The sequence below is a fragment of the Lagenorhynchus albirostris genome, chromosome 8 (genome assembly GCF_949774975.1).
Source record: "Lagenorhynchus albirostris chromosome 8, mLagAlb1.1, whole genome shotgun sequence".
NCBI lineage: Eukaryota > Metazoa > Chordata > Mammalia > Artiodactyla > Delphinidae > Lagenorhynchus > Lagenorhynchus albirostris.
In genome coordinates, this window is record NC_083102.1 from 1,044,306 (window position 1) to 1,056,519 (window position 12,214).

General features: G+C 59.9%; 1 protein-coding gene across 1 annotated transcript in view; it reads left to right on the plus strand.

Annotated features, from left to right (window-relative positions):
• The window catches only part of PTPRN2 (protein tyrosine phosphatase receptor type N2), a 673,487-nt gene that overhangs the window by 579,030 nt on the left and 82,243 nt on the right, over window positions 1–12,214 (plus strand). Inside the window, 1 exon segment of the mRNA XM_060156261.1 lies at window positions 4,586–4,780. Coding sequence (XP_060012244.1) covers window positions 4,586–4,780 — 195 coding nt within the window.

Genomic DNA, 12,214 nt, shown 5'->3' on the forward strand with positions numbered 1-12,214 from the left:
CTAAGGCAGGTAGTAATGTTCTAAAAAGAAGTTCATTTTTCCTTAGAAATTTTAAAGCAATAGTGCAGAGCATGGACAAAATATAGAATTTCTGTTATTAATTTAGAAGCTATAATCAACATAAAGGACTAATTTAAAGGCCATGCAGTGACTCCCCCAGAGATTTCTGCTTCTCTTTGCATCGTGCCTGCCTCTCTGGGGACACCTAGAGAGTCCTGTGACAGCGCGAGGAGGGTGACATGGCAGGAGGTAGGGGAGGATGCGTGTCCAGACGTGAGAGCTCAGGGCTCGGGGTCAGGCGGCGGCCACAGGGACACGGAGGGACTCTGCCTGGGACCAAGCGGAACAAGCCATGATTGAAGATTCAGCTGAGCCCCTTCCTCAGGCAGCAGGACTGGTGTGTCTCCTCCTGGGGGGCGTGATCACCAGACTGGCTCTCAGACTGAACCACTTTCGAGTGATCCCTGTTTCTGTCACAAACGGATAGGTCTGGCCTTCTTGTGTTAAGCTCAAGGGCAGCAGTGGGGGTGGACCTTGCCACCTTGCGGTCCAGGCGTGTGCGTGGCCTGGCTCCCCCAGCCCTGTCGTTCTGAAGCCAGTGGCAGCTCTGGCTCCCCAACTGCCGCTCGTGCAACAGCCTAATCTGAGCCAGACGTCGTTCAACCTGTGTCTCAGGTCAGGACGATGTGGCTCGGACCCCGGCCTCGCGGAGGGCGGCAGGCAGCCCCCGTGGGCGAGCTGAGCTGCAGGCTGAAGGGACCAGGAAAACTTCAGCCACAGCCCCGAGCCACGCTGCCTCAGGCGCGGTGCAGGGGGATGCCACCCGCAGGTGAACGGTTCCCTCCGAGGTGTCCAGAGCCCATCAGCGCAGGTGGGCCTTGGGCCACACACACACGGCTCGCTTCCAACATCTTAATTCCAGAAACCCAAGCACACTAACGGGGGCAAAGCGAAGGTGCGGGACGGGGGCACCAGCACTGCCGCCCCAGGGGTGACATGGGACGGTCCCGTCCCCCTGCTCCCCGACCTGCAGCCCCACCCGCGGGGAAGCTCTTGCAGCCCCGCGGGCCCTAACCGCCCACATCCCAGCCTCCAGAGCTGTTTTTGTCCTTCCGGGTCCCCACCCACGGCTCCACGCTGACCGGGGCTCCCGTCCTGACGCCTCCCTACCTCTTGTCACCGCTCAGCTCTGCTGGCCTGTGAGCCCCCGGAAGTCGGGACCTGGTTGCATCTGCCCGGCGTACCCGGCATCCAGCGCAGTGTTGGACGCGTGGTTTGCTGAGGAGGTTAGCGACGAGGGCTGACAGTCACCCAGACACGTCTGCCGAGAGCTGCCAGGTTGGTGCCTCTCTGAGGCCCAGAGAGGCTTGGTGGTTTGCCCAAGGTCACACAGCCAGTAACAGCTGCAGCCGGGACTCAGGGTCAGGCATCGCCAAGACTCCAGGATGTGAGCATATGGGAGTCTCCCGGAAGCTAAGAAAGAATCGACGTGAAATGTGTTACCTTCTCATTGCAGCCTCTGGAGGAACAGGTGCACCCTGGGCCAGGTTCTAGGAGGAGCTGCCTCGCAGCCTGGGTGGCCTGGTGGGCGTGTCCCGGGCAGTTTTTTGGAGGCAGGGCCTCCCCTAATGTCTCCTCACGGCCCTCGGAACACACCTCTGCTGGTGGCTCACGGGAGCTTGGGGCACGGGGGCTGCCGTGCCCCAGGTGTGTCACACCCCCTCCCACCCAGCCACCGGGGCTGGGCAGGACCCCCCCAGGCCTCCCAGGAGCAGTGCTTCCACCGCGGGGGTCCCACCACAGCCTGACCCTTCCAGAGACCCTGGCTTCACCACCTCTCAGGTAGTCCAGAGGTAGAAACGGGACTACGGTCGGTTGGAGGTTAGGCGGCGTCCCACCTCAGCAGGTGCACCTATTTTTATTTGCAGATGGAAGCACGTGGTGAAGGCCTGACCCACACCCCCACCCCACCCCCCCCGGGGTCCCTGCGCAGCCCAGGAACCTCCCCTGTGCACAGGCAAAGCACCGTCACCCGGGCTGCCAGCCTCCGGGCTCCTCTCTCCAGTCCAGGCCCCGATGTCCTGCATTGTTTGCTGTTGGAAATGGGGGTGACGGTTTTTTCTTGGATCTTTACTGCAGCTTTTATTTTTAAAAAACAAAGACCCACAAGGGGAATCTGCTCTCAGCAGCAGCGGGAAGAGTGCTGGGCCTGAGTCACAGGTTCAGTCCCCGGGGACCACCGGGCACCTGTGAGGCCTTCACCGAGCCTGCAAGTCAGTCCTAATCGTCTACCAGATGAGGAGGCCTGAGCGGACGCTCTGTGGGCACCTCCACCTCGAAAATTCCTGCTTCCTTTAGAAATATCTTTGAACTCGCCAAGCCGTCGAGAATTTGTTCTGGTTTAAAGAATCATTCTTACCTTCACTGCACCAGTACCTCTACCGTTGCACTGATTGACTATGGGACCTCGTGGCAGGCACCGCACCAGGCATCTCACACACATGAACCCTTTTCATCTTCTGTGCTGTCCTGTTCCTTCCATTTTTAAGTGACAGCACTCAGGCTTGGGGGCCTTGAGCGCCTGACCCAGGTTCACCCCGCCCAGGGCACTCCACTCTCCACGGGGACCGGAGAGGGATGGGGATCCAGGCCTGGCCGTCACTCTTCATCCCTGGCACCTCCACGGGCAGACACCCAGCTGCTCCAGTGTTTCGCTTTTCAGAAGGTGAATCGCAGACATCTCACATCTTCGCCAGAGAAGCCGGTTCTTGGAGGACGTTTTCTGAGCTCTCTCAGCCTGAGCTCTTCGGGCCTGTTCTTCTGGGTGAACTAAAGGAAGCCACAGAAATTACTGCAGAAGCATTTTTTGGTGGGCACTCCCAGAATCAAGTGATGTTCCACATGCGGAAGCGGGAATCAGTGAGACGCGGACTTGGTTCCTAGCGTCATCTGCCTTATTACAATCACCCGACGTGTCTGGGTTTCTTTTTGTTTTTAAGACTCTGAGGAAACGTGGGTGGAATTTCAAACATTTGTTGTTTAGAAGCCGTGTGAAATTCCTGAGCCCTGGGCAGGAGGACCACACCCTCACCGCTGGCCCTGTTTTCTTCCAGTTCGTCTCTTCCGCCGCCTCCTCCAGGTGCCCACACTGATCCCCGTCGCCAGGTGCTCTAGCGGGGCTGGGGGTTCACATCCAGCCGGCCCCCCCTCAAAGTGCCTGAGCCGTCCTCCGACCTGGGGAGGAGCCGGCACCGCGTCCCCGGGGAGAGCGAGACCTCAGCGGCCTCACGACGACCCTTAGTGCCCAGTAAGCGGCAGCCGCGTGAGAGGACAGGAAGCGGGAACCAGCCCCGTGGCCGAGGCCGTGCCCGCGGGAGTTGAGCGGCCTGTGGCGCGCGGCGCTGGTTGGGCGAGCGGGCTGCGGCCCCCTGATGGCACCAGGTGAAGAGCAAGGGGCGTGTGGGGCCTCAGCCCTCCAACGAGCCCTTTCGCCCCTGAGCAAGTTTTCAACTCTTGGGCTCAGATGCTCTTATAAACTTCTTCTCGACGTCGTTTTGTTTGACGGCTCGGGTGACGGTGACGTGTTCACTGGGCAGAGGCTGGGAGTCCCCGAATCGTGACTGTTGAATTCTCCCCAAGGGCGCTTGGCCGCTCAGAAGTGGGGGGAGCAGGGCGCCCGGCTGAGTCTCCCGGGGCTGCGTGACGGCCGAGACCCGAGTCTGGCGGCTGCAGGGCCACAGGCACGGAGGGGCCTCCCCGGCCAGGCTGGTCACGCATCCCTGTACGAGGCAGCCCGAGACTCCGTACTGACCCAGCCGAGCTCTGTCGGGTGGGGGCTCGTCCGTCAGCGCGAGCCCCGTGTCCGGTGTCCGCCCAGGGGGCCGCGTTCCCCATCCGCCCTGCACTTTCCCTGTCGTCTGCGCTTCTCTGGATTCCCTCCCGTGTGGGCTTTCCAGTCGGAGCGATGTTTTGAGAACAAGGAGAACCAAACAGAGGGTTTTTTCTGCAAACATCCTGAGCCTGGTACCCTTTTCTGTATTTCAGTCCACAGTGTAAAAACCCTTCCCTCCCGCCTGGGCCCACGTTCTGATGAGGAAGGGGCCTGAGTTAGTGCACATGACACGCCATTCTGAGGGTCCAGGGAGGCCGGAGTTGGCCCAGCGGCCCCTTCTGAATCTGTGCGTGTCTATCTGTGTGTGTGTGCCTATCTGTGTGTGTGTGTGTGTATCTGTTTATGTCTGTGTGTGTCTATGTGTGTCTCTGTGTACGGGTGTATGTATCTGCGTGTGTCTATAGCGTATCTATCTGTGTGTCTCCGTGTGGCGTGTATGTATCTGTGTGTATCTGTGTGTGTATCTGTGTGTGTCTATAGCGTATCTATCTGTGTGTCTCCGTGTGGCGTGTATGTATCTGTGTACATCTGTGTGTATACCTGTGTCGGGTGTGTGTGTGTCTACTGTGTATGTGCCCGTGTGTGTCTCTGTGTGGTGTGTGTACATCTGTGCGTGGTCACAGGTGGATCCCGTCGGCCCTGGCCCTGGGAACGCAGGTAGGGAGGCTCTGACCGGCGCCCGCTGTCTTGCAGGAGCTGTGCCGGCAGCGCATGGCCGCGCGCCCGTCCGAGCGCCCGGAGACCGCGCACACGTCCCGCGTCAGCAGCGTGTCCTCCCAGTTCAGTGACGGGCCGATGCCCAGCCCCTCCGCGCGGGGCAGCACCTCGTCCTGGTCGGAGGAGCCCGTGCAGCCCAACATGGACATCTCCACCGGCCACATGGTCCTGGTAAGGCCTGCACCCTCTGCGCGGGGTTGGGAGGGAGTGCCTGTGAGAGGCTTGGGGGCCCAGCTCCCTAGCATGCGGCCCAAGGCGGCAGGAGGAGGGCACCCCATGTCCAGCCCCTCTGCCCAGGGCCCCCCGAGGGAGCGTCGTCCCGGCTCTGCACAGAACCCTCGGCCCCCACCCTGGAAATGCGCACGGGTGAGCGCCGACCGTGTGCACCCGACTCCAGACGCAGTCGTCTCCTCCCTCCAGCCCCCAGCTCACTGAGCAGCCTTCGGGTGAACGCATGTCGCTCACAGGCTGCTTCTCGTTAAACGTGACGTGGGAGGGGTCAGCTGCTTCGTACGCCCTTCAGAGGCCCCGTCTGGTGCAGAAGGCTCCTGGCAGGGAGCCCCCTCCCCGGGATGAACGCGCCCCCTGCCCATCCTGGAGCACGTGGTGCTCGATTACTGTCCAAGTTTTATTAAGAGGGTTTGTTCACAACTCAGCGCTTCTTGCCGTGTGGACGAGTGCTGATGGCTGCGTGGACACCGCCCTCCCAGGTCTCCAGGCCACAGGCCTCTCTCTCCCCGTTCAGTTACCGTCACACTGGCCGTAGTCTCTCCTACTGGGGATGGGGCTCCGGGTGACGAAGGGCAGAGCCTGAGTCACTAACCCCCGGGGCATCCGGGCTCTCGTGGGTCAGGGGAGAGTTTCCGCTGCACAGCTAACTTCCCAGGAAGGGGAAGGGACTGGGAAGGCCAGCGTCTTGGTCCCTTCTGGCGGCTTGAACAGACACTTAATTAACTCTCTGTCTGGAGGCTGGAAGGCTAAGATGGAGGCCCAGCGGGTCTGGGTTCTGGTGGGAGCCCAAGTCCTGGCTCACAGACGGCAGCTTCTCGCCACGTCCTCACGTGTGGGAGGGGCAGCGAGCTCTGTGGGGTCTCATTAGGGCACTGACCCCGTCATGAGGGCCCTACCTCGTGACACCATCACCTTGGGGATTAGGATTCCACACGAGAATGTGGGAGGACACAGACAGTCACCCCAGAGCAGCTGGGAAACCACGTTGGCACTGAAGAGCCTCAGTGTGGAGCCTGGAGGTGGGTCTGGGGACGCCCCCAGGACGTTGGGGGGTGGAGACGCCCACTCCTGGGATGTCTGATCCGGGGGCGGGAGGCACAGGTGCCAGACGTGGGGACTGAGGGGCACCTCAGAGCAGAGATAACAGACGAGGGAAGCCGGAGTCGAGGTTCAGCGCGGCCGATCAGTGCGGCTGAGCTGACGCCTCCCTCTGCCTCCTCCCCACGCGGACGTGGACGGAGGGCCCGGGCTGGGAGCACACGGCGCTCCCACGGCTCCACCGTGGTCGCGTGTGGCTGGGCCTGAGTCCCAGGGTTCGCGGTTTCTGGAGGAGACGGCGCATCGCTCAGGTCGCAGACGTGTGCTGCCGTCCTACTGTGCACCCACAGCCAGGAACTCGGAAGGCACCTCTTCTCCGGACAAATAACAGTTATGTTAGTTTAGAGCTGACGTTTTAGAGAACGTTTCAACGTGCGTCGCTTTTAGAAAAGGAAACTCCACCAGTCATTCAGGTTTCTGATGCGATCCGGTTTTGGGGCCAGCACACAGCCAGGAGCGTTTGACAGGTTGGTGGCGGCGAGATGCGTCTCGAGAGCCTTCATCACATTCTGGTGTCTTCCTATGTCAAGACGACTGAGCTACAGCTCGACGGTATCTCATCTCCAAACGGGACGCGAACACATTGTTGTTTTCGTAGTAAACTGTGTTTTGTGGTACCCGTGTGGGATGGCAGATGTGACGGGGAGCCTGGTGGTGGCCTCTCAGCTGAAGTCCCCGCGCTACAGAGCTGACCCGCCGTCTGCAGGCCACCCCGCGGCCGAGCCTAACGCGAGGCGTCCCCCGGGCGATGGCGGCGACGGTTTCCAAACCCCCGTCCACCGCCGACCAACCCAGAAACCTGAGGGCGTTTGGCCGCCCGGACTCAAGGCTGCATCTCGTTAACCGGCCGACGCTTCATTTGAATTGGGGTCACCGGCTACTCCTCCCGGCTCTGAGTGGGGAGCAGGTGCCGGGCACCGGGGAGGGGGTCCAGCCCAGCCACGGGGACCCCACCGTGCACGCCCCAGCGTCCGGCCCTCACGCCCCAGCCCTGTTTTCTGCCCTCTCACCCACTTACAGAGGGGTTTTCTCGGCCCCACCGTGGTCTTCGGCCCCCCCGTACGGGACCCCGAGGTGTGGAGACGTGGCAGAAGGGAGCCCCGCCTGGCATTTTTACACCTTCTCATCCACGAAAGCAAGTAAAATGGCTCGTCTTTTAGGCTCCGAAACTGCTGCCCTTTCTCACGGGAAAGGCCATGGGACACATTCAACCAGACCAGAGCCACGTTCACAGGGCCTGTCTTGTCATTGGCACGTGGATGCTGGCTTCCCATCTGCAAGGGCTGCAGCGAAGCCGCCTGTGCCGGACGTCAGGACACACGGGAGCCCCGACCTCCCGACTCATGAAGGCCACAGGGAGACCGGCGTGTGGTGCTCAGCCATCCGGCCCTCCGTCAGGACCGTCCCGGCCATCAGACAGCCGCCAAGGCCGTCTCCCTGAAGCACGCGCTGAGGTCTCAGAGGCCCGACATAAGTTATGCAAAGTCCAGGCAGGTCCCAGGAACCCGCCGTCCCTGATGCTTAGCTGCTCTCGTGAACGTGACACAGATGTGACATTTCAAATTAAAGACGTGGTGGAACCAACCGCCAAGCTACTCACGTTTGGACAACTGGGTGGAAGCGAGGAGTAGCTCAGAGGCCAGTGTGCAGAACTGGAACGTTCTCCTCGGCAGAGGATGGAGGTGCCTTGGAGGAACGAGCGGCGTAGGAAGCCGAGAAGCCAGATACTGACCTGTCGCTGGAGGGCTGTCGGGGGCTGGCCTGGGAGGCGCCCTGAGCCCCGAGCGCCTTCCCCCGCTCGCTGTCGCTCTGCCCACTGCAGTGTCATGTTGGTGTACGTGCTGTGGCTTCGCGCTGGGAGCCGTGGTTCAGGACTCTCGGAACAGACGCTTCTCCTAGGGGTGAGCAGAATTCGCCCTCCCCTGGAAAGGAGGCAGGGCTTTCCGTGGAAGAACGAAGGTCTCCGGCTGGCGGGAGGTCGCAGGCCGCTGTGCAGATGACAAAGCCGCTGCCGCCAGCCCAGCTGCTCCGGGCGGTCTTCACGGCGGAGGAGGCCGAGCGTAGCTGAGCCGCAGGGAGGGACCTAATTACCGCTGAGCCAGGGGTCCCAGCAGGTGGACGAGACACAGAGGAAGCGGCCAGGGAAGCAGGTGTTGACTGAGGCCTAGAGGCACTGAGGTCTCAGGGACACGAGTGTCGGCCGGTGCCGGGAAGTGGGGAGGGGGGGGTCCTGGCAGCTGCCCAGTGGACACGTGGGAAGGGGCAGGGCCGGCCGTCGAGAGCCCCTCCTCCCAGGAGCCACGTCCTCCTGCCGAGACCAGCACAGCCTCTGAGCTGCCGGGGCCCAAGGGGTCGGTCTTGGAGATGGGAGCATGCCGCTGACGGCACGGACGCTGCGGCCCCAGAAACCGGGGTGAAGCTGGAAGCTCAGCTGTTTCCTGGTCCCACGTCCCCGACAAATCCTTCCACCTCCGTTTTCTCATCCCCGGGACTGGCTTAGTAATAGTGCCTCCTTCGAGGTCCCTGTGAGGGTTAAACGAGACAGAGTGTGAGATGCTGCACCTGTGGAACCTACAGTTGTAATGATTAAGGCTGAAAGGATCGTGGCAAAAAAATGGAACCAATTCTCCTTTGATGAAACTAAGGGGGAAAGGGCCTCCACAGGGAAAATGTCACATGCCCTGGAAACTGCAGCCCCGGGCACACGGTGACGGTGCTTTGGGGGGATTTGCAGCCCAGGAAGGGGGTGCCCGGGAGGCTGTGCCTGACAGGCTCCCCGAGCCATGCGGCGCCCAGGCCTGGGGCGAGGTAGGAGCCCCCGTACGTTTGCAGAAGGAACGACGGCACCGGGAGAGGAGGGAGACGGGAAGGGAAACACCCTCAGCTGTGAACCTGGTCGGCTTCTGAAGACACGTTTTCCAAGGCAACGTGGCCAGGCCTGACCAGGCTCAGAGCAGAGCTCTGGAAACAGGTGGCCTCGTTCCAGGGACTCCATGGAATTATTGTCAACATCGTCGTGCTTTACATAAGCTGAGTTGTGGGACTCAGCTTCATGAGAACCGCCGTCCGTCCTTTTGAAAGGTAAAGGATCACGTTTGAACCTGTCCTTCGAAAAGACCTGTTTCCAGAGCACATTTGTTCTCAGAGGCTGGCGTGGCAGCATGGCAGCTTTGCGGGTGGTGGCAAGAGCAGGTGTCCGTCCTGGTTCCTGGTTCCTCAGAAGCCAGCTGCTGGTCACAGGGACAGTGCGCAGCACGCAGCTGGGTAGACGGAGGGGCCACGCCTTCATCCAAGTTGAAGGTGAGGGTATGGACTGGATCTTGCAAAGTACGATACAACAGGAATGAGCGTCACTGAGCGTTTACGTAACAGCACTGTCCTAAGAAACCATGAGGTAGGAACTGGTTTCAGCCCATTTCACAGATGAAGACAAGAAAACCAAGAGCAGTGATGTAAACGCCTGAAAAATGGGAAGTTACCACGTTGCAAAATGTGGCCAAGCCGCCCCATCGTCACAGAAGGGAGGAAACTTACGGAAGCAGAAGGGTTTGGTGACAGACAGCTGCTCTGGACCTGCGAGGGGTGAAGGATGCTGTGTCCACAAAGGAGACAGGTTACCCCCGACCTCACAGCCCAACCCGCAGGGCTCGTGGCCTCTCCACGGTGTCCGCCTCCTGCGCTCCTTGATCGTTGGACGTTTGCACTGAGTGGACGCTCTCGTTTTATCTGGCGTCAGCCTCCTTAGCTGGTACTTTTGTACCCATGGGTATAGTAAGTTAAATGCTCAACCAGGAAGCAACGTGTCTTCCCAGAGGCCGAGGGTCTGTTTCGGGGGGGGGGGAGACCCCGTTTTCTTCGTCTTTAAATTCAGCACCTATATTCCTAAGAGTGTCGCCCAGGGTCCTTGCCGTGCACCCTGGTCCTGCTCTCTGTGACCCGAATGTGCGTCTGAGACTCAGCTGGCCGCTGTCCTCATGGTGAGGGTGACGGGGCCACCGAGAAGTTGACGCAGTGGCCGGGCTTCCTCCGGCCATGTGCCTGCTCGAGGGTGTCAGGTCCAGCTGAGCCGGGGACCCACGTCCAGGCACCCGGAGCTCTGAGGCCGTGGCTCCCGCCCGCGGTGCTGCTCTCCGTGGTCTGCGCTCGGAGGAGCGCAAACTCGCATGGAAGCTGTTTCCTGCCATGTGAACCCTGCCTGAGGCTGAGACAGAAGCCGTCCTGGGAGTAAAATGGCTCAAATGCGTCAAACGCTGTGCTCTCGGCCGCCAGCCCTCCCGTAACTTTGGGGATGGCCACGGGAAGCCTTACAGGCCAGCCACGCAGGGCATGTGGTCAGAGGTCCAGGGCTGCATTGACTGTCCAGAGCAGGGAGACGGGGCAGGAGGTGATGGAGTCAAGGCCAGAGGAAGGTGCGTCCGCTCGGGTGGGCTGCTGCCGGGGTCATGCGGTGAACCCGAGTCCCATTCCCGTAAATTGATCTGACCCCCGACGGCGGCCTCGGCAGGCCTCGGGCAGGCCCTAACCCAGAGTTCCCGCGTCGGAGTGGCTTGGGGCTTTTCTAGAGCCCCCTGTGTCTGTGCATTTTCTCACCCCGGGCACTACGTCTGCAACCCAGAAACACCTGCCCTCGAGGTGAGCTTGGGGGCCAGAACCGCTCGGCACCCACTTCAGACTCTGCTGACGGCCCCCCAGGTTCCAGGAGGACCCAGCTACTCAGACAGGACAGTTGCGCTTGAGTGTGTGTGTGTGTGTATGTGTGTGTGTGGTGCCCAGCGTGTGCCTGGCACACAGCAGGCGTTTAATCAGTCCTCGGGACCCTTCCTCTGCCTCCTTGGAGTTCTCGGGTGGCCGCCCATCTTCATCGTCACGGGAGGGTAGTCATCCAGCAATCCCCAAATCGAGAGCGGCAACTAGCTCTACATCCTGCATCTTCTTAAACCAAGTTTACAGTGACCTACATTGACCATTCTCTCAGCATTTTCCTGTCGTTTGAGTCCCAGCCACCCAGGTTCCAGGACTGTGTTTTGTGTTTGTGTTCATGGAAACATTTTAATAACGACTTGCACAGCTGGTGGGAAGGCAGGCCGTGGAGAGCTTGTCCTCCGTCCATGTGACGACTTCTGGGATCCCAGCCCTCCCCGACAGGCAACACTGTCACCGGGAACCACACACTGTCCCTCACGCGACGCTGTGTCTAGGAGACAGCTCCACGTGAGTGTGTGTGACTCTGCTCATCTTAACGGTCTATATTATTCTGTTGTTCAACGTGCAGTCACTTATTTATCGTATGGTAGTAAAGGTCATGTAGGCAATTTTCAAACGTGGCCACCACAGCATCACAGCAAGTGTAAAAATAACTGTGGGCTGAATTTCTGGAAGAACCTAGGTCTTGAGGGGCACTGCCAAGCTTCCCGCCGGAACGTCTGGCTAACTGATGCTCCCACCAGCTGTGCAGAAAATGGCCCTGTACCCCCAGACCCTCCTGAGGCCCGGGTACTGGCCAGCTTTGATCTTCCACTGGTGAGTGGAAACGCTATTTCAGAGTAGTTTAGTTTACATTTCTCTAGCCGTGTGTGACTTGTCATAATTTGGGGAGCCATTTATTGTTCCTTCCAAGAATGGTTTTTGAAGTGTCCCGTGGGGACGCCCACCCCGGGGGTAGGATCCTCCGTGTTACACGGCACCAACCACGGATGCCAGCGCGAGTTTACTAACTTGGTGTCGGAATGAAACTCGTTCACTCTTGTCCGTCTTCTGTGCCCGTTTATTAGTCCACACGTGAGAGTCAGCCGTGGACTCGGAGAGCTGACCTGCAGCCCCTCCTGAGGGCCCTGGCCGCTGGGGTGCGGCCTGTGTTGCGGGGCTGTGATCGTGTCTGCTGCCCACACTCGGCCGGCCCCTCGGCACCAGGGCTCCTCTGGCATCTGCCACGTCAGTGACTCTTGACAGTTTGGTGTTGATACAAGGCAGCGAGTACCGTTTCCACGCCCAGCCTTGGGGGGTGCGGGACTACTTACTATATTTTTGGTGAGGGATGTAACTTGCCGTGTTACTTTTAAAAATCTGATTTATCGTTTAAAGTGCTAGAATGATGCTAGAATGGTTTCCTTGCACGTTAGACCTTCTGCTGGTGAGAAGATAGGGTAAGATAGAGTAGGATCAAGCATCCGGTTGGTATTTGTTGAATTAGCTGGAATAACCAAACACTAGACTTGGTAGCAAGTCTGTGAGTTAATGTTTCTGAGGGGAAACAATTGAAACTGGTGTCCGAATAGC